The sequence below is a fragment of the Pseudophryne corroboree genome, chromosome 7 (assembly GCF_028390025.1).
Source record: "Pseudophryne corroboree isolate aPseCor3 chromosome 7, aPseCor3.hap2, whole genome shotgun sequence".
Classification (NCBI taxonomy): domain Eukaryota; kingdom Metazoa; phylum Chordata; class Amphibia; order Anura; family Myobatrachidae; genus Pseudophryne; species Pseudophryne corroboree.
Genome location: NC_086450.1, coordinates 267050298 through 267073590, shown reverse-complemented (window position 1 = coordinate 267073590; position 23293 = coordinate 267050298). Strand labels below are relative to the sequence as shown.

The 23293-nt window shown below is 46.1% G+C and overlaps 1 protein-coding gene across 1 annotated transcript in view; it reads right to left on the bottom strand.

The window, feature by feature from the left end:
• PFKL (phosphofructokinase, liver type) overlaps positions 1 to 23293 on the bottom strand; it is an 800878-nt gene that overhangs the window by 93278 nt on the left and 684307 nt on the right. Inside the window, exons 19-20 of the mRNA XM_063934129.1 lie at positions 16778 to 16889; positions 6010 to 6109 (exon numbers count right to left, since the gene is read on the bottom strand). Of these exons, the coding sequence (XP_063790199.1) occupies positions 6010 to 6109; positions 16778 to 16889 (212 nt within the window). The remainder of the gene's footprint in view (positions 1 to 6009; positions 6110 to 16777; positions 16890 to 23293) is intronic.

Below are 23293 nucleotides of genomic sequence, written 5' to 3'. Positions count from 1 at the left end.
CAGAAGAAGTAGGTCTGACTTCTCTCCCCTCAGTCCCACGAAGCAGAGGGCCTGTAGCCAGCAGGTATCTCTGAAAATAAGAAACCTAACATAAAAGTCTTTCCAGAGAAACTCAGTAGAGCTCCCCTAGTGTGTGTCCAGTCTCTCCTGGGCACAGAGTCTAACTGAGGTCTGGAGGAGGGGCATAGAGGGAGGAGCCAGTTCACACCCATTCAAAGTCTTATAGTGTGCCCATGTCTCCTGCGGATCCCGTCTATACCCCATGGTCCTTACGGAGTCCCCAGCATCCTCTAGGACGTATGAGAAAATATCATAGCATTATATGACCCCACAGAAATTGGGGTAATGATTAATAATAACTGGTTGTTGATTTAATGCAGGCAGGTGTTAGTTAGCATGCACAGGCAGTCCGTTAGTAAGCTTAATACAAAGTTAGTAACAGACACTTGGCATATTATACTTCATCCATTCATTGGATATGGCTCTTGTTATAGTTGGTATGACAACTTTCTCTTTGACTTTCCGTGTGATTTTTCCAAAAGTCCCGGTTACCAGTATTAATGGAGAGGATGGAGCTGGTTAGTATGTAACAATGTGGATACAACCTGTGTGGCTGCTCCTGGTGGATACTGTGCTCAAAGCGCTGTATACTGGAGGTTGAGCAGCGGCTCCTGCGTCCAGCTTGTGTTTACTCATGTTTACAGTAATCACAATTACATACACACACACAGTAATACTGATCAAGCCTGCCCTTACTGTATGTGAGAGGAGACACAGAGAGAGAGAGAGAGAGAGAGAGAGAGAGAGAGAGAGAGAGAGAGAGAGTCACCAGCACACCCCTGCTGTACAGCGCCAGTGACTAACACAGTGAAACACTGATGATCTCTGTCCTATATAGGACACAGATTGTGTACAATAGCGGCTCTCTCCCTTTGCTACACCCTGTACCAGTTTTCCAGCGTGTCTTGTGAGTCAGGAAGAGCTGTTTGTGCTTGCTGCTGCTGCATGAAGCAGAGGAAGGCGCCAAAATGACTCTGGTCCAGCTCTGAGGTAGCTCCGCCCCCCCAAATGGTAAGGGAGCTACAGTGATTTTTATGCTGGCAAAGTTAAGCTATTCCAAGCCAGTTTACATGGGGGCCCTAGCGGGTCCTCCACAGGAGGGTCCCGTATGCCGCACCCGCGTTCAGCCGCACTGTGAACCGGGGGACCCCCTAGTGGGGCCCCAGTTTGTACTCACCACAGACATCACCTTCAGGCATATGTTAGGGGTGTGAGGCTTGCTGCGATTGCGACAGCTAAGGCGCAGTGCCCCACTGTACAAACAACCTCTCAGGACGGTGATCCTGCAGCGGGGAAGCGGCTCTGATACCTCACAAGGCCGGTGACCATCACCCCCCTAACTCCCACGGTGCAGGTATGCTGTTGCCCAAACGGGTGGACTGGGCATATCTAGCACTATGAGTGCATATCTGGCACTGTGGGGGCATATCATATCTGGCACTGTGGGGGCATATCTGGCACTGTGAGGGCATATCTGGCACTGTGAGAGCATATCTGGCACTGTGGGGGCATATCTGGCACTATGGGGGCATATCTGGCACCGTTGGGGAATATGTGTGTATGTGGGGACATATCTGGCTCTATGAGGGCATGTGTATCTGGCAATGTGGGGGCATATCTAGCACTGTGGGGGAATATGTGTATCTGGCACTGGGGGCATATCTAGCACTGTGGGGGAATATGTGTATCTGGCACTGGGGGCATATCTAGCACTGTGGGGGAATATGTGTATCTGGCACTGGGGGCATATCTAGCACTGTGGGGGAATATGTGTATCTGGCACTGGGGGCATATCTAGCACTGTGGGGGAATATGTGTATCTGGCACTGGGGGCATATCTAGCACTGTGGGGGAATATGTGTATCTGGCACTGGGGGCATATCTAGCACTGTGGGGGCACATGTGTCTTGCAATGTGGGGGCATATCTAGCACTGTGAGGGCATATGTGTATCTTGCACTGTGGGAGCATGTGTGTATCTTGCACTGTGCGGGCAAATCTGGCACTGTGTATCTGGCAGTGCACCCATTGTCATTGGCCACGCCCCATGTGGCATGTGGCCACACCTATTTTTTGGTGTGCGCGCGCTCCTTTGGCGTGCGCACACATTACCAATAACAATTTTTTTTCTACTTGCCCCACTGTTTTATATACTGCTCAAAAAAATAAAGGGAACACTTAAACAACACAATGTAACTCCAAGTCAATCACACTTCTGTGAAATCAAACTGTCCACTTGCAAATGGAATAGACAACAGGTGGAAATTATAGGCAATTAGCAAGACACCCCGAATAAAGGAGTTGTTCTGCAGGTGGTCACAGACCACTTCTCAGCTCCTAGGCTTTCTGGCTGATGCTTTGGTCACTTTTGAAAGCTGGCGGTGCTTTCACTCTAGTGGTAGCATGAGACGGAGTCTACAACCCACACAAGTGGCTCAGGTAGTGCAGCTCATCCAGGATGGCACATCAATGCGAACTGTGGTTTGCGGTGTCTGTCAGCGTAGTGTCCAGAGCATGGAGGCGCTACCAGGAGACAGGCCAGTACATCAGGAGACGTGGAGGAGGCCGTAGGAGGGCAAAAACCCAGCAGCAGGACCACTACCTCCGCCTTTGTGCAAGGAGGAACAGGAGGAGCACTGCCAGAGCTCTGCAAAATGACCTCCAGCAAGCCACAAATGTGCATGTTTCTACTCAAACGATCAGAAGCAGACTCCATGAGGGTGGTAAGAGGGCCCGACGTCCACAGGTGGGGTTGTGCCATCAGCCCAACACAATGCAGGACGTTTGGCATTTGCCAGAGAACACCAAGTTTGGCAAATTCGCCACTGGCGCCCTGTGCTCTTCACAGATGAAAGCAGGTTGACTGAGCAGATGTGACCGACGTGACAGTCTGGAGACGACAAGGAGAACGTTCTGCTGCCTGCAACATCCTCCAGCATGACCGGTTTGGCAGTGGGTCAGTAATGGTGTGGGGTGGCATTTCTTTGGGGGGCCGCACAGCCCTCCATGTGCTCGCCACAGGTAGCCTGACTGCCATTAGGTACCGAGATGAGATCCTCAGACCCCTTGTGAGACCATATGCTGGTGCTGTTGGCCCTGGGTTCCTCCTAATGCAAGACAATGCTAGACCTCATGTGGCTGGAGTGTGTCAGCAGTTCCTGCAAGACGAAGGCATTGATGCTATGGACTGGCCCGCCCGTTCCCCAGACCTGAATCCAATTGAGCACATCTGGGACATCATGTCTCGCTCCATCCACCAACGCCACGTTGCACCACAGATTGTCCAGGAGGGATGCTTTAGCCAGACCTCCATGGGTTAATAAATTTGATTTCCATTGATAATTTTTGTGTGATTTTGTTGTCAGCACATTCAACTATGTAAAGAACAAAGTATTTAATAAGAATATTTAATTCATTCAGATCTAGGATGTGTTGTTTTAGTGTTCCCTTTATTTTTTTGAGCAGTGTGTATATATATACACACACACACACACACACACACACACACACACACACACACACACACACACACACACACACACACCTACCTGTATGTATGTATATATATATATATATCTATAAATATATATATATATATATATATCTATATCTATATACACATGCATACATACATACATATACACACACATATTTTATATGGGCGCATGCAAAGAATCCCTAATTTGGGGTTGAGGGTGGTGGACTTGGACGGGATGAGAGGGGCCCAAAACATTTTGTTGCACCTGGGCCCACCGCTCGCTAGTTCCGCCACTGCCTGAGAGAACTTTTTTCTAAACTGCCTGTGGGTGGCAGTTAGAGGGGAGAAGCCAGCACACCCAATGAAGAAATTTTAAGTGCACCGGCTCCTCTGGACCCCATCTATACCCCATCGTACTAAGTCTCCCCAATATACCTTATGGATGCTAGAAAAATAAAGGAAACTCTCTGGAGCTCCTGAGAAATGCAACCGGCTCCTTGGGCACATTTTTCTAAACTGAGTCTGGTAGGAGGGGCATAGAAGGGAGGAGCCAGCCCACACATACACACACTAAAGGTTTTAAAGTGCCAGGCTCCAGTGGACCCGATCTATACCCCACGGTACAGTTCCCCAGTATCCACTAGGACATTAGAGAAACACTTTACAGATTTGTATACACTTTACAAATTAGGGTTTGAAAATTTCAGTGGGCGTTTCAGGGGCGTTTGTCGCTGTAAACCGCAGCGTCCAAAGATGCCCTGCTGCTAACACAGGAGTTCATAATCAGAAGGAAAAACTGCACCTGCTATAGGGCTGGTGTAACTTTCGATGGTGCATGAGATGGAAATGCACCGTCGCAAGATGTTGCAAATTGCTTAGCTGTGTTAGGAATCTGCGGGGGACTCTAAATTGGGCCCTGTGTATACACAAACTGACCAAAAAAATAAAAAAGTGGACTGTTAGGAAATTTTGTTGTACTGCATGTAACAATTATTTATCAGTGGTATAGGAATGCCTTATAATGAATTTATCCCCCAGTTACAATCCTTACAGAATATCAAAGATTTTGATTAAATACTTGCTCCGCGATTTCCATCTGAATTTAAATCTTTGTATCATGAGATTGATGCAATAAATTTACCACTTTAAGAATACACTGGTTTAAGTTGTGTACACTTATGCAACTACTGAGTGATCCAAGCTCAGCTTACAATATACAGTAAACTTATAGTTAATTGTTGTCTGACCCAATCCACTTGCACAGCTATCTGGTTGATCCTGATCCTGTCTGTAGCAAATGATTGCACAAAGATTAAGGGCCTAATTCAGATCTGATCACGGCAGCAAATTTGTTAGCTAATGGACAAAACCATGTGCACTTCAGGGAGGGGGGGGGGGCAGATATAACATGTGCAGAGAGAGTTAGATTTGGGTGGGGTGCGTTCAAACTGAAATCTAAATTGCAGTGTAAAAATAAAGCAGACCGTATTTACCCTGCACAGAAACAATATAACCCACCCAAATCCAACTCTCTGCAAATGTTATATCTGCCACCCCTGCAGTGCACATGGCGGGTAATTCCAAGTTGATCGCAGCAGGATATTTTTTAGCAGTTGGGCAAAACCATGTGCACTGCAGGGGGGGCAGATATAACATGTGCAGAGAGATAGATTTGGGTGTGGTGAGTTCAATCTGCAATCTAAATTGCAGTGTAAAAATAAAGCAGCCAGTATTTACCCTGCACAGAAACAAAATAACCCACCCAAATCTAACTCTCTCTGCACATGTTATATCTGTCCCCCCTGCAGTGAACATGGTTTTGGCCAACTGCTAAAAAATTTCCTGCTGCGATCAACTTGGAATTACCCCCATGGTTTTGCCCATTAGCTAACAAATTTGCTGCTGCGATCAAATCTGAATTACCCCCTAAGCCATGCATGTGTAAGTACAGACAGTACATGAGACTGCAAATAACTCAATAAATAATTTATGGGTATTATGTTTTTTACTAATCCTATGTAGCAATTGCAGTGATGGTTGAACAGCTTATAGATGTAGATCCTGCATAGAAATTCTACAACATTTTAAGAGGGTTTTTTTTTCTATATAGCTATCCTCGTCACTCTGCTAGACTGTAATGTGCTTTATGTGATAGCACACTATTTGTGTTATATTATACGCTCCATACAGCATTTTAGAGTGAGCAGGGAGACAGCAGAGCCTCGTCCAATTGTGGGTCTGAAAACCCATCAAATTATTTGCATGAAGCGTAGAAGCAATAAGTGATGTCCATAGAGTACACATAGCTCCATCATCACTGAAATTACCCCTCTCACTCTCAGAAGAATTCAAATAAAACAAATACATTAATATATTGAAGGTTTATACATGAAGGGAACAAGACCAGAGGTAATAAAACATCCCTTTCATTGAAGATAATGTAAAAAAGTGATGGTTTTGGTTCACACTTACCTCTGCGATAGGACTCCCTCAGTTTCTCAGAAATCCACAGCATAGACTTCACTCCAAGTTTTGTGCCATAATTTCGATCAAAAGGAGTAGGAGCACCACCCTGAATATGACAAGAAAATGCTAGTATCTCATCTAAAAATACTGATATGAAGGTTATTAGATTAGGTGAAAGTTTCATTTCCTGTTCAAAACATTTCTCTTAACAGATCATTTACATGATTACACATCTCCTGAATACAAACATATGCATTATATGAATGGAATATGTTCTTTTTCATTATCTATTTGACATCACACATAAAATAGGATTTTAATTACCTACCGGTAAATCCTTTTCTCGTAGTCTGTCGAGGATACTGGGGACCATGGGGTATAGACGGGTCCACTAGGAGCCATGGGCACTTTAAGAACTTGATAGTGTGGGCTGGCTCCTCCCTCTATCAGTGATCGCGCTGATCAAAAAAAAAAAGTGGGTCCCAGGGACCCCTCACTTTTAAAAATTGGTGTCCTACCGGTCTTTTTCTGGGTCCCATCGGAATGAAGGTTCTTATTAATCTTAATCTTGTTTGGACACTACAAAAGTGTTGCAAGGTGGGGGGATGGGGTGACAATGCTGCTGGGCTGTGTAGCATGCAGGACACCCTGCACCAGAGCTGTAACTAGACATTTTGGTGCCCTAGGCATAAAGTGAATTGGTGTTCCACCTGCTAGAACGCAAAGCATAGGCAGTGCGCACCGCAAAATTTAAGAGGCGTGGCTTCATGGGGAAGGGGCATGACCACATAAGTTCCAATTCACATTACACCACACACTAGTGCCGCTTATACACATTGCACCAGGTAGAACCGCCTATGCACACTGCGCCAGGTAGCGCACGTTATACATATTGCGCCAGGTAGCGCACGTTATACATATTGCACCATGTAGAGCACGTTACACATATTGCACCAGGTAGAGCACGTTATACACTTTGCTCCAGGTACAGCACGTTATACACTTTACTCCAGGTACAGCTTGCTATACACTTTGCTCCAGGTAGAGCACATTATACACATTGCACCAGGTAGAGCACTTTATACACATTGCGCAGGCAGAGAACGTTATACACATTGCGCAGGCAGAGTACGTTATACACATTGCGCCAGTTAGAGTGCATTATTATACACATTGCACCAGTTAGAGCACATTATATACATTGCACCAGGTAGAGCACATATAAACATTGCACCAGGTAGAGCACATATAAACATTGCACCAGGTAGAGCACATATATACATTGCACCAGGTAGAACACTTAGACACATTGTACCAGGTAAAGCACATATAAACATTGCACCAGGTAGAGCGCGTTATACACATTGCACCAGGTACAGCGCGTTATACACATTGCACCAGGTAGAGCGCGTTATACACATTGCGCCAGGCAGAGCACGTTATACACATTGCGCCAGGTGACCACTTAGACACATTGTAGCCACCATCTCGGACCCCCAGTTGTCGTCCCCAGACACAATGATCACGGGTGTCAGTGGAGGGGGTGTCAGATGGGTGTGTGTTAAATGGGCACTGTGAACATGTTGTGGGGAGTGCGTATGATTGGCACTGTGAGTGTGTAATAGGCAATGTGTGAATATTGGGGGGGTGTATAATTGGCACTGTGTGAGTGTGTATAATGGCCAATGTGTTGGTATTGGGGGGGTGTAATAGGCAGTGTGTGTATGATGGGCACTGTGTGGTTGGTGGGGCGCATGTAATGGCACTTCGCTTCTACTCCTCACCGCCACTCAGGACTCAGCGTTGCGGATGCCGCGCCGAGCCTTGGAATTCACCGGCGCATGCCCCCGCATCCTGAGTGGCCGTGGTGGTGATGGGGAGAAGTGAATAGCAGCGCTGGGATGAGGAGGAGACAGGTGGCCGCAGAGAAAGCCAGTTAATGCTGCAGTTCGGGCCGCCTTCTGAGTATGCCGGGTGCCGCAGCTGCATACAGGAGTGAAAGGCACCAACAGCTCCTCCTCCCCGTCTAATAGTCCTCCCGGAAGCCCGGCTATTGGAAGGGTTTGAGAGGGAGACCACATTGTATCCACGTGATTGGCCGCTGGACCTGGATACCTAAAAGGCACCACAGGATTGGCCGCTGGACCCAGAGACATCAAAGAAGCCACAGGATTGGCAGCGGGACCCGGCGGAGAGATCAAAGGAGCTACAGGACTGCCTACAACGGCACGCGTCCCCGGTCCTCATTATGGAGTAAAATACGCGCTATAGTGTGTTTTTGCGATCACTGAGGGAGCGATCTCCCTTTGGATCGATGCCAGTGTATACTGGGAATGGGCACAGGTGTGCTACACAGTGCCAGTGTACACGGGGTGAGAGCACAGACAAGGGGATGCAGCCAAGATCCTGCCAGTCAGAATACCACACACCATGGCACAGGAGAGGTATGCCGCGGGAAAAGGGGGTTAATTTTAGCCTGCGTCCTGGGAGGGTTAGGGTGCAGGGAGAAGGGGGGGCGTTAGGCACCCACTTCCGAAGGTTAGGCTTAGGCTGTGGGGTGGGAGGGATAGGTTTAGGCAGCGGGGACAGGGGGTTAGGTTTATACCCTTACCGGGGAAGGTTAGGGTTAGACACTGAGGGGGAGGTTAGGGGAGTAGGGGAGAGGGTAAAACACCCCTTTCTCATCCCTTTTTGCTTTTTCTCACTCAGGATCCCGATGTTGGTATTTCTTATGTCGGGATCCCTTGCGCTGGCTTTCACTACTGAACCCCCAGACAAGGACGCAGTCTCAGTATACACAGGATGGGGGCATATATTGACTTTACAGTGTCAGTGTACACAGGGTTGGAGCAGAGGGAGGCTACACACAGTGTACTTCATACCTGTAGTTTGCAGACAGCTGCTACACAGCGGGAAACCAGTCTCCCAGTGCAATCACTCTAGAGTTGAAGTTCATATTGTGCAGGGATTTCATATAAATCAAATCCAGAGTGCTCTTAAGTCCAACAACCTCTGTGCCCCTCCAGCAGCAGGCTGCCTGTAACTCCAGGAGCACGAAGAGCAGCCTTATGTCGGCTGGGGGTGGGAGGGGGGAGTTATGGGTTGCAGTCTGCAAACTCCGTACTAGTCTACACAGTAAAAAAACTTCATTACTACTGGGAGGAGGGAGACAACGGGAGGGTTAGAGAAGAGGGACATTAGATTGTAATCTGGTCTGCCGCACAGGATGGAGGGGGCGGGGCTGGAGCTTGCAGTCCTCTCTGTAAATGGTTGCTCGCTGTTTCTACTCTATGCCTAAAGCTATGTGCGGCCAGCATTAGACTGTACTAGGGCATCAGCTTGCCGCAGCCCTGTAAATGCACAGTATGATTCAGAAACCCTGTCCTGGAGCACATACCTTGGTGCCCTGCCCCGAAGCCGCCAATGTTGCTGATCGCGGTGCATATTCAATACAAGGGGTGTGCACTGCCGCTCAGTTCCTGGTGAGATGCAGCCTGTTTTCTTAAGCAGCACGGGAGCCCACCCTGCAGCCGGCACAGAGCACGCTGATGATTGCAAAAGCCAGCGAATCCTGTTACCCGGAGTCCGTGGAGGAGGATGCCGAAATGCAGATTGAAGCTGCACAGAGGTAGGATGGGTGTGTGCTGGCGGCAGGGCGCAATTGAATGGGGAGATGGGAGCCGCTGCCGGCCCGGCAGTGATTGGCTGTGAAGACTGGGGACGCTGCGGTGGTGATTGGTTGAGACGGGGAATACTGCCGGCGGCGATTGGTGGGTGAGTCAGAGCGCGTCCTGCAGGACCCACTCATATTTCAAAATTGAGTCCCTCACTGCCTATAGCGCGTAAAAAACGCGCTATAGCGCATTTTTGCGATCACTGCTCTATGCACCTCCTACCAGACTCAGCTTAGGAAACTGTGCCCGAGGAGATGGACATACTTTGAGAGAAGGATATAAAAGGAAAGTGGTGAGATTCCGAACCAGCACACACAAACTAGAGGAAAGCCAAGCTAAACAAACTTTAAACCAGGAACAGCACCCGCTGAACCAACATTACTTAACCAAGTAACAGTGCAGGGAGAAACGAAGCAGTGGGCGGGTGCCCAGTATCCTCTACGGACTACAAGAAAAGGATTTACCGGTAGTTAATTAAAATCCTATTTTCTCTTACGTCCTAGAGGATATTGGGGTCCACATTAGTACCATGGGGATGTACCAAAGCTCCCAAACAGAGTGGGAGAGTGCTGAGTTTACTGCAGAACTGACTGAGCAAACTGAAGGGCCTCAGAGGCCAAAGTATCGAACTTGTAGAACTTATCAAACGTGTTCGAACCTGACCAAGTAGCTGCTCGGCAGAGCTGTAAAGCCGAGACACCCGGGCAGCAGCCCAGGAAGAACCCACCGACATAGTAGAGTGGGCCTGTACAGATTTTGGACACGGCAAACCTGCCATGGAATAAGCATGCTGGATAGTAAGCCTGATCCAGCGTGTAAATGTCTGCTTTGAAGCAGGATACCCAATTTTATTGAGATCATAAAGAACAAACAGCGAGTCAGATATTCTGTGACAAGCTGTCTACTCCACATAGATCTTCAAAGCCCTCACCACATCAAAGGACTTTGAAGTAGCAGAGGTGTCGGTAACTACCAGAACCACAATAGGTTGGTTGATATGAAAAGAAGACACCACCTTAGGAAGAAATTGTGGACGAGTTCGGAGTCCAGCCCTATCTTCTTGAAAAATCAAATAGGGGCTTTTGTGAGACAACGCCCCCAGCTCCGACACACACCTCGCAGAAGCCAAGGCCAACAGTGTGACGGCCTTCCACATAAGAAACTTGACGTCTACGTCCTGCAAAGGCTCAAACCATTCCGATTGCAGGAACTGCAACACCACGTTGAGATCCCAAGGTGCCGTAGCCGGCACAAAGGGTGGTTGGATGTGCAGAACCCCCTTCAAAAATGTCTGAACCTCAGGGAGAGAAGCCAATTGTTTCTGGAAGAAAATGGATAAGGCCGAAATCTGGACTTTTATGGAGCCCAAACGTAGGCCCACATCCACACCTGACTGCAGAAAAATGAGAAAATGTTCCAGTTGAAATTTAACCACAGGAAATTTCCTGTTCTCACACCAAGAGACGTATTTTTTCCAAATATGGTGGTAATGTTTAGACGTTATTCCCTTTCTGGCTTGTATCAGGGATGGAATAACCCTATCCGGGATCCCTTTCCGGGCTAGAATTTGACGCTCAACCTCCATGTCGTCAAACGTAGCCGCGGTAAGTCTTGATTGATGAACGGCCTCTGCTGGAGAAGGTCCTTGCGAAGAGGTAGAGGCCATGGGTCCTCTAGAGCATCTCCAGTAGATCCGCATACCAGGCCCTTCTTGGCCAGTCCGAAGCAATGAGAATTGCTTGAACCTTTTCCCTTTTTATTCTTGAGAATCTTTGGGATCAATGGGAGTGGTGGAAACACGTACACCATCTGGTAGACCCATGGAGTCACCAAAGCATCCACTGCCACTGTTTGTGGGTCCACTTGAACTTTTTGTTGAGACGAGAGGCCATCATGTCGATTTGTGGAATTCCCCACCGACGTGTCAAGCACCTCTGGGTGAAGGCCCCACTCTGCAGGGTGGAGGTCGTGTCTGCTGAGGAAGTCTGCTTCCCAGTTGTCTACTCCCGGAATGAAGATCGCGGACAACGCCACAGCGTGCCTTTCTGCCCAGAGGAGAATCCTTGTTACTTCTGACATTGCTGCTCTGCTTTTCGGTCCGCCCTGTCGGTTTATGTACGTTACTGCCGTCACATTGTCTGAGTGAACCTGAATGGCTTGATCTTGAAGAAGATGCGATGCCTGTAGAAGGGCATTGTATATGTCCCTTAGTTCCAGAATGTTGACCGGAAGAATGGCTTCCTGATTTGACCATCTTCCTTGGAACTGTTCCCCCTGGGTGACTGCTCCCCAACCTCTGAGGCTTGCGTCTGTGGTTAGCAGAATCCAATTTTGAATCCTGAACCTCCGGCCTTCGTTCAGGTGAGAAGTCTGAAGCCACCACAGAAGGGAAATCCTGGCTTTCGGCGACATACGTATCCTCTGGTGCATGTGAAGATGCGATCCAGACCATTTGTCCAACAGATCCAGCTGGAAGGGCCTTGCGTGAAATCTTCCGTACTGCAGTGCCTCATAAGCTGCCCCCATCTTCCCCACAAGGCTCCAAAAGAGAAAATAAAGGCGCCTCTAAGAGCCTAGGCTGATATGCTGCTCGCTGCTCTCAAAAGTATAGGTATTAGCAAACCTACAAAGACAACAAAAAAAACAAGGGAGTAGAGAGCGCAAGCAGACTGAATTAGCAATATTTAATTAAAACTGCACAAGGAATACAATATATTATATATATATATGTGTAATTGATAAAACATAAAATTATGAACAAATGGGATCCTCCAGCTTACAGTCCATTTAATGCAATAATGGATTCCAAATTAGACAGTCAAACGCTCCTTCTATTTAGAGCAATGAGTTCATCAATTTGTGTTTAAATAACTTTTTTTGCAAATTATTCACTTCTAAAAAGTTATTTAATCCGGAAAATCACTTATATTGGATTATCAGATAACAGATGTGCTGCTTGTTCCAGCACTTTATATTCCAAAAGGATAGCAGCTTTGTATATAAAAATCCGTCTTCCAGTGTGCTTTACAGCGGCTCCGTCTACCGCTCTCCCTAAAGCACACTTATGGAATCTTTCAATAAATAGCCGCTTACCGCATCCGGATGCGTTCAGCTTCACGGCACTGAAAATCACCATGCACCAGACGGCTGTACCGCAAACTCCCGAGTGGAGTGGATGACGGCCACGGTCCCCGTTTAGCAAGGCGGACCACTGCAGGTGGCTATGGTGAAAGCGGATCCACTGGTGCGGTGCAGAAATTGTGATGAATATCCAAAGCACAAATGGAGAGTGCCGGGATCCCAAGTCCGAATAAACCCTGACGCGTTTCTCGACCTACATACACTGGTCATTTCCTCAGAGGGAGAAAGTATTCGGTTACCACCCAGTCTCCATTCTTATAGGGACCAGGAGTTAATTAAATCATAAGTGCAGTCACCTGAGTATCCACCTGTTTGGCTCAATACTAGGAACGTGTGTGTGTATAATATCTAAAGGCACATATACTAAAATATACAAATAAGTCTTATTTAAAAACATAGTCATATGTTTTTCCCCACAAGGCGAATGCATACAGTAGATGCACCGATATCCGGGATTGTCTTAGAACATCCCGCACCATCGACTGGATCACCAATGCCTTTTCCAACAGAAGGAACACCTTCTGTGCCTCCGTATCCTGTATCATCCCCAGGAACGGAAGCCTCTGTGTTGGTTCCAGATGAGATTTTGGTAGGTTCAGAATCCACCCATGATCCTGGAGCAGTCGGGTTGAGAGGGCAATGTTGTCTAACAACCTCTCCATGGATGGTGCTTTTATCAGCAGATCGTCCAGGTATGGTATTATGTTCACTCCCTGTTTGCGGAGGAGAAACATCATCTCTGCCATTACCTTGGTGAACACCCTTGGTGCCGTAGAGAGGCCAAATGGCAGGGCCTGGAACTGGTAGTGACAGTCCTGTAAGGCAAACCTTAGATATGCTTGATGAGGTGGCCAAATCGGAATATGAGTACTCATCCTTGATATCCAGAGACACCAAGAATTCCCCTTCCTCTAGACCTGAGATCACCGCTCTCAGAGACTCCATCTTGAACTTGAGATTTAAAATGGGCCTTACCGAACCGTCCGGTTTCGGAACTACAAACAGGTTGGAATAATAACAACCCTGACCTTGTAGCTGAAGTGGAACTGGAACAATGACCTGAGTCTGTACCAGTTTTACAATTGCGTCCTGTAAAGTCATACTTGCTTCTTGAGAAGCTGGTAAACCTGATTTGAAGAATCTGTGAGGTAGGAGTTCCTGAAACTCCAGTCTGTAGCCCTGGGCTATAAGATCTTTGACCCAGGAATCCTGGCATGACGTTGCCCATATGTCTCAAAAGGGCTCCCACCTGCCTGTCTTCCAGGCAGTGCGGTCCACCGTCATGCTGAAGGCTTAAAAAGCAGCAGAACTGGGGTTCTGTTCCTGTGAACCTGCAGTTGCTGCTTTTCTGGGTTTACCTCTATTGCCTCTAAAGGCCGTAGAAGAACCTTTGGTTTTGGTTTTAAACTTCGATGTCCAAAAGAACAGCAGAGTTGGAGCAGTGTAGAATTTTCTAGCCGGGGGAGCTGCGGAAGGAAGGTATGTAGACTTACCCGCCATAGCCTTGGATATCCACATATCCAGTTCATCTCCAAAAAGGGCTCCACCTGTGAAAGGTAGGCTTTCCACACATTTCCTGGAATCTGTGTCTGCAGTCCACTGGCGTAGCCACAAGCCCCTGTGTGCTGACACTGCCATGGCAGTGGTGCGTGCATTGAGTAAACCAATTTCCTTTATGGGCTCCACCATAAAGTTAGCAGAATCCTGTATATGTTGTAGGAGTAAAATTATCTCCCCCCTGGATAAGGAATCTAATCCGTCAATTAGATTACCTGACCATTTTGCAATGGCCCTAGAGATCCATGCACAAGCTATAGTGGTTCTCTGGGCCACCCCCGCAGCTGTATACAGAGATTTGAGAGTGGTCTCAATCTTGCGGTCTGCAGCATCCTTCAAGGAAGCTGCCCCAGGAGCAGGTAAATCTATCTTACGAGACAGCCTAGAAACCGATGCATCAACTATCGGTGGGTTTTCCCATTTTTTCCTATCATCCTGGGGAAACGGGAAGGATGTGAGTAACCGTTTTGGGACCTAAAACTTCTTGTCAGGGTTTACCAAGTTGCTTCAAATAGGGAATTTAATTCCTTAGATGCAGGGAAAGTAGCTGAGGATTTCTTTTTCCCATTAAAATAAGATTCCTCCTCGTCCTCTGATACCTTATCAGGGATGTGTATTCCCTGTGACAAAGCAGCATCCCCCCCTCCCGAGTCCACCTCACTTTCCTCTGGGTCTGATACATCATCATCATCATCATCGGTATCAGCCTGCATGATTTGGGCCAGGGTACGCTACTGTGGACAAATGGCAGGGGTCTGAGACGCTGGAATGACCACTGAATCTCTATTCACCAGGTCATCAAATGATTGCCTTAAGTATTGCGTCTCCTTCTCATTTTGGGATAATCTATTTGAAATCATCCCTTTTAACGAATCTAACCATACTGGTTCAGATCCACTAGCTTGAGAATGTGTACTATCCTGAGTACACGGCAGTGAGCCCCCAGACTGAGAGAAACACTCTGCTGTGCATGAAACACACTCCTTTAACATAGTAAATGTAAAAGAACACACACACATACAGTGAGGAATAGGTTAAAAGCACAGATCTAGGGAGACACAGAGTATGATGGAGCCAGCCACACAGCGCCCTTATAGTTAATTATATTGTAGCTGGGTCGCAAACTAAGCATTTGTTTTGTAATAAAGGCTCAGTATTCTAATACTGCTCCCCCCCTTTGCTATGACCCCCTGGTACCGCTGAGGCAAGCTGAAGTCTTTGTGGAAGGGCAGCGCATCCCTGCCAGTCTGTCTGTGTAGAGCTGTAGAGGGAAAATGGCACTGGTGAGCTTCTGGATCCGCTCATAGTGAAGCCCCGCCCCGTAATGACGCGCGGTCTTCCCGTTTTTTTATACTGGCTGAGGTATGTTTGTTGCTTAACAGTGGGTTAGAACCCCAGGAAGCTAGTTTGCCAGTGTGGGTACTTCATTAGTGGCTAAGCGCGCCCCTCACAGTGGGACACACGGACCGCATGTCATCCTGAGCTCTGGAGCGCAGCCTGCATGTCAGAGCTGCGCTCCATACCCTTATGCCGCCATTGAAGCCGGTGACCTACTAACCGGGACACCGGCAGTCTACTCACCACTCTGTCTTCTGGCTCTGTTAGGGGTGGCGGCGTGCTGCGGGTCTGTACGCTTGACGTGGTGGGGCTTGGGAATAGGACCCTCAGGAGCTCAGTGTCCTGTCAGCCGGGAACGGGGCCATTAACCCTGGAGGAGGTTGGGCTGTTCATCCCCCTACGTCCCACGAAGCAGACAGGCTGTTGCCAAACAATGCTGTCTGAAAACAACAAACAGCAAAATAAATGTAGAAAACTCTTCAGGAGCTTCCTCAGGCATGACTGGCTCCTCCGGGCAAATTTTCTAAATGGAGTCTGGTAGGAGGGGTATAGAGGTAGGAGCCAGCCCACACTATCAAGTTCTTAAAGTGCTCATGGCTCCTAGTGGACCAATCTATATCCCATGGTACTAATGTGTACTCCAGTATCCTCTAGGACGTAAGAGAAATACAGGGTCCGATTCAGAGGTGAATGGATAAGCGCACGCAGCAGTGTCTTTTGGCAGTCTGCAACTTTATGCCGATCCAAACTCCTTCCCTGGTGTACATCTGTGCTGCCGAATGTGCAAGCACTGAGACGCCCACTTTCAATATCTGTACACACAATAATACCAGTTGAGGAGTTGAGTCGCACCAACTAAGCTTTCACACAGCTCTGGACCAGTCCCACAAGTTGACCTCAGTTTGCCTTACTGTACTTGCATTTTAATAAAAAAACATATTTTACCCTCATTAAAGCTAACATTATAACTGCAACAGATGATTGTCAAATACTTAAGCTACAGGAAATAAGTTTTGCTTTTAAAATTCAAATTTGCCATATAATGTTACAGCAGTTTAACATACTTGCTGTAAGTGTCCAAGAACATTGGTCCTGCAGTCAAAAATTCCTTTTCCTTCAGCTGAGTAGAGATTATACAGAAACTCTGTGGAATAGTAGTCATGGCATTTTTCATTCCTACAAAAAAGAAAATATATGTTTATGCTCATCAATTAATATCACATTAAAGGTATTAATGTATGTACATAAACGTGTGAAATAGCCTCTCAGGTAGTGTCCTACAGGATACCAAGTGACTTGCAGGCACAAATGAATTCAACTGGCTCTTGGCCCAACTATTACATACAAAGAAACACCACAAACTACAGTATGCAGCTTCAAGCAAACACTATATAAACAAATATCCAAGTTCTGTTAAGGTGTATACACACGGTAAGATCTTTTCTTCCGATTCTGACTATATAGAAAAGATAGTGCAGATCGCAAGGTGACAGTCACCTTGCGATCCCGATCCGATGCGCGGCCCCGCGCGGTCGGCATCGGCAGAAAAAATAGGCTGTGCAGGCAAGTCAATCCTGACTATCTCTATAGAAGAGATAGTCAGGATTGACACTTAGCCAAAATCGCACAGAACCAGGATCGCAAGCACACTCATTATGTGCTTGCGATACTGGCTAAGTGCCGACCCGGCCCCCCGTCGCACAGTGAGAATCGGATAAGTCCGAATCTCACCGTGTGTACACGGCCTTAGACACTTATTTGGGCAACGGCAGCCTAAGCAGATGTGCCGGGGGCTCTCTCCATGGGGTCCAGCTTACCATCCTATGGACCCAAAGGCAAGAAAAGGTCGCACAAGTCGAATATTTTACAGAGAGGCCCCCTCCAAAATGTTACCCTTATCACTCTTATCAATATACTATGGTGGGAGGTGCTACAAAAGGCAAGGATTAGCATTTAACAAGGGAGAGAGAAAAGTTGCCTTGAAATGGTGCACAATATTTTATAAATAAAATTTAACTTTTAATAGTAATATTAAAAAGAACTTGTGAAATATTAAAATAAAGACACACAAATGAAAGGATAGAAAAAGAGGTATCCGGACTCCAGATCGACAACAAAAAGGTCGACAAACCTTAGGTCGACGCCAATTGGTTGACAAACCTTAGGTCGACGACAAAAGGTCGACAACCCTTAGGTCGACATGGACAAAAGGTCGACATGGAAAAAGGTCGACATGAGTTTTTCACGATTTTTTTCTTTTTTGGAACCTTTTCATACTTAACGATCCATGCGACTACGATTGGAATGGTAATCTGTGCGGAGCGAAGCGAGCCATGCGAGGGACGCGGTGCACTAATTGGGGTTCCCGGTCACTCTACAAAGAAAACTACACAAAAAAACCTCATGTCGACCTTTTACCATGTCGACCTTGTTCCTGTCGACCTTTTGGCCATGTCAACCTAAGGCGTGTCGACCAATTGGCGTCAACCTAAGGTTTGTCGACCTTTTTGCTGTCTATCCCGAGTCCCAGAAAAATAATGTTTTTTTTTTAAAAGTGTACAAGTCACTGTGCACAGGGTGTCCACCCAAAATGTGCCACATAGGTTAGTTATTAATAACTTATCAAGATTATTATTATTATTATTATTACCGTATTTATATTTGTTTTGACAAATAAGGTCCATGCAGTCAAGCCCAATAACTATAGGTTAGTACTTATTGTTCATTATTATCTGGATTAATATTCCAAAAGTATGTTTCCATTCATAATTCTACTCCTCTTTGAATTAATGACCTCACTGTCAGCAGGTTTCTCCTTATAGTTTAACTAAATCTTGATGTTAAGCCATAATATATTTGCAAAGTTCTTGCTCTCGTGAAGTTGGTGATGCAAATGGGATTGATGTCTATAATGAATGATCTATAACTGAATGAATGATCTGTAGCTACAACTGCACATTCTAAAACTCTGCCACCTACATTTACTGCTCTGTGAGAAGAATTTGGTATGTCATAAAGAATTTGGTATGTCAAAGAATTTGGTATGTCATAAAGAATTTGGTATGTCATCTATAAAGATATTAAACTAAATTATAGATCATTCATTATAGACATCAATCCCATTTGCATCACCAACTTCACGAGAGCAAGAACTCTGCAAATATATTATGGCTTAACATCAAGATTTAGTTAAACTATAAGGAGAAACCTGCTGTCGTTAATTCAAAGAGGAGTAGAATTATGAATGGAAACAAACTTTTGGAATATTAATCCAGATAATAATGAACAATAAGTACTAACCTATCGTTATTGGGCTTGACTTCATGGACCTTATTTGTCGAAACAAATATAAATAATAATAATAATAATAATCTTGATAAATTATTAATAACTAACCTATATGGCACATTTTGGGTGGACACCCTGTGCACAGTGACTTATACACTTTAAAAAAAAAAAACATATTCTTTTTCTATCCTTTCATTTGTGTCTCTTTATTTTAATATTACGCAAGTTCTTTTTAATATTACTATTAAAAGTTAAATTTTATTTATAAAATATTGTGCACCATTTCAAGGCAACTTTTCTCTCCCTTTGTGCTTGTTAAACATCCTATGGACCCCTCAATGTTTCACTCAGAGAGGATCCTGCACTGTACCAAGCTAAACCGATTGCATCAGCATTTGAGTCCCCTGCTGAGACCCCCCACATTGCTCCAGACCTGATTGTCCCCCCCGCTGGGGTGGTACACGCTGCTGCCACTGTATTGAGACCCTGACTGCAGGGTCATGGACCTGCCAACACTCACACAACATGCTTCACTCCACCGTAAACTGCCGCTTCACAGCTGGACTCGATCACTACTTCCTTGATGACCACGGCATTGGCTAGCCTCCCATCCCCTGCCTGCAGCACTTCTCCAGCAACTACAAGACTCCACCCCACAGGATCATCTGGAATTGTTTGGGTGTCCACCCTGTTCCGCCAGCCCACCACCGATCATACTAAAAATGCCTGCCCAGCCGAGCTGATCAGTCGCTGCCCTGCCGAGCACTGTGATCTCCGGCCTGAGGACCTCTCAAGAGTGGACTCCCAGTGGTCTTACTTACACCAGTCAGCTGCCCTCACCACGTTGTGGAATTCCACTGATGTCTGTGGCCTGCTGCTTGGCACTCCATTTTCACCATGCCCCTGATGCCTTCGGACTGTGCTTGTTTCTGGGTCCCCACTACTGCTTGCAGCCCTTCAAATCCACTCCTGGCAGATCCCCCTGTGTGAGTTGCTGGACCCACGCAGAGCGTGTCTGGACACTCTGGTAAGCAACATTGGCTTCGACACACAGAGTAACTGCTGTTCTGTGAGTTTCACTGCACAGAGACTGGTTCCAGGGCAAACGCAGCTCAGCTATGTTCTTCACACAATTACTTGGTTAGGGGTCTCGTGCTGCAGTTTTGTTGCAAGCAGTTGGTTGTGTGCATATTGCACAAGCGACTGAGGTAGATGCTAGGCACAAAATAAGTCATGCATCCTGTTTAAGCTTACGCCTTTATTTTTACTTTGATTCCCTTTACCACAGAATTTAAAGTGCTGTCACCATTGTTTTAATTATGCTGTTTATGTCTCTGTATTCATTTTTTTTTTAACATTTTAATTTTTTTTATTTTCCCCTCAACCTGGATGTTCTGTTATTGGTAGAAACCAATTGCAAATATTACCAGAGGCAACCTACGCCCACAATGCATCTTAGATGGGCCTTGGATGGTTCGTTCTTGACCAGGATTAACAACACGCAAATCTATGCAAGCGGTGCATAGCCTTCTGTCTATCCCATGCATGTTTAAATTGTTCTACTGTCTTAGCCTCTACCACCTCTGATGGGAGGCTATTCCACTTGTCTATTACCCTTTCTGTGAAGTAATTTTTCCTCAGGTTTCCCCAGTTTTAGTGCATGTCCTTGTGTTCTAATACTTCTCTTCATTTGAAAAATGTCTCCTTCCTGTACCTTGTTAAAACCCATGATATATGTGAAAGTTTCTATCATGTCCCCCTTTCCCTTCTCTTAGCCAAACTATAAATATAAAGATGTTTTAGTCTTCTAGTATTTCCAGGTAAGTTTTGTGATGTAGGCCATGCACCATTTTAGTTGCTCTTCTTTGTTCAGTCTCTATAATGTAATAATATCCTTCTGAAGATATGGCCTCCAGAATTGAACACAGTATTCTAGATGAGGCCATACCAATGACCTATACAGTGGCATTATTTCTTCTTTCTTTCTGCTGCTTTCTGTCCCTAAATAACCAAGCATTTGACTTGCCTTCCTCATTGTTTTTTTTTTTACATTGCTTACCTGCCATTAAGTCACCTGTAATAGTGAATCCTAGATCTCTTTTCCAATATAGTGCCATTAATACTATATCTAGATTTTAGATTTTTAAGACCCAAGTGCATGATTTTGCATTTGGCATTAAATTGTAATTGCAACTTTCCTGACCATTACTCTAGTCTACCTAGATCCTCAATCATTTGTTTTACCCCTCCTGGTGCATCTACCCTGTTGCATACCTTTGTGTCATTTGCAAAGAGGCATAATTCCCTTCAATACCATTTGCAATCTCATCAACAAAGAAATTAAAAAGCACTGGTCCAAGTACAGATCTCAGGGGAGCTCCACTGGTAACATTTCCCCTCCTGTGAATGCACTCCATTTACTACAACTCTCTATTTCCTATCCTGCAACCAAGATCTTATCCATTCAACCATCTTAGCATCCAATCTCAGGCTTTCAAGTTCATTTAACAAAAAATTTAACAATATTATCACCGCACTCCACGCAGGAAAGTGCCGCTCACAACTTATGATAATCACTAATGACTTTGTAAACGTTGAAAAAAGTAAAAAAATGTCAAGATCTCTATCTCTAGGGTAAGATATGCCACTCCTATGGTGTAGGGGTGTATGGTCATTAAAAAAATATATAGTCACTAAATAAAACAGTATTATTTCAAAATCGGTATATGAAGTCCAAAAATTCCATCCAATGTGTGGTGCAGAAAAATAGATGTTAAAACAATATATGCAACCCAGTCTTATTCCAATTGGGACAATACAGTCACATGTACTGTATGCTAAGTGATAACTGGAATAATGGCCATAAAGTCACTAGTAATACTCAGTTATCCTCCAAACAATTCCTCAAAGTCTAAAACGCAAGTAAGCCAACGATTCATTCATCTGGTGCGTTCGAAAAATTATTTTCTCTTACGTCCTAGAGGATGCTGGGGACTCCAAAAGGACCATGGGGTATAGATGGGATCCGCAGGAGACATGGGCACACTAAAAGACTTTGACTTGGTGTGAACTGGCTCCTCCCTCTATGCCCGTCCTCCAGACCTCAGTTAGATTGTGTGCCCAGAGAGACTGGACACACTAGGGGAGCTCTCCTGAGTTTCTCTGAAAATACTTTATGTTAGGTTTTTTATTTACAGGGAGACCTGCTGGCTACAGGCCCCCTGCTTCGTGGGAGTGAGGGGAGAGAAGTCAGACCTACTTCTTCTGAGTTAAAGGCTCTGCTTCTTACACTACTGGACACCATTAGCTCCAGAGGGTTCGATCACTTGGTGCGCCTAGCTGCTTGTTCCATGAGACGCGCCGTCAACCCCCTCACGGAAGCCAGAAGAAAGAAGTGGGGTGAGTATAAAGAAGCAAGAAGACTTCAGTGATGGCAGAAGACTTCAGTAATGGAGGTACAGCGCAGCGGTCGCGCTGCGCGCCATGCTCCCACACATACACCAACGGCACTCACATGGTGCAGGGCGCAGGGGGGGTGCCCTGGGCAGCAATTTACTGGAGCTAATAACACTGGCAAAAACATATATATAAGTGCCTAGGCAGTCTAAATATTAAAATTTGTGCAGGACTACAGCGCGCCGGGAGGGAGCGTGGCTTAGCCCTCACAGCTTACCAGCGCCATTTTTTCTCTTCACAGACATACAGAGACGCTGGCCCGGGACCTCCACTCTCCTTGACAAGTAAAGGGAGCAAAACAGTTATTTGGTGCTATCAAAGCAGCGCAGTGATCATATATTATTTTTTTTGTAGTATATGGGCGCTGGGGTGTGAGCTGGTATACTCCCTCTGTGTTCTCTCTAACAGGCTTCTCTGTGGGTCTGTCCCCTTTTACGAGTGTGTGTATGTCGGTACGGTGTGTCGACATGTCTGAGGCTGAGTGCTCCTCCCCGGAGGAGGTTACTGGGGGCGCAGAGAAAGAGTTGGGAGTGTCTCTGTCGGCACCGCTGACTGCCGATTGGGTGGCCATGTTAAGTACATTGAATGCAAATGTGGCATTATTGTCTAAGAGGCTGGATAAATCTGATTCTCAGACACAAACGTGGAGAAAATCTATGGAGGAAGCCTTATCCCAGGTACAGGCACCCTCGGGGTCACAAAAGCATTAATTTACCCAGATGGCGGATTCTGATACCGACACGGATTCTGATTCCAGTGTCGACTTTAGTGAGGCCAGTTTACATCCAAGAGTGGTGAAGAGTATTCAGTACATGACTGTGGCAATTAAAGATGTT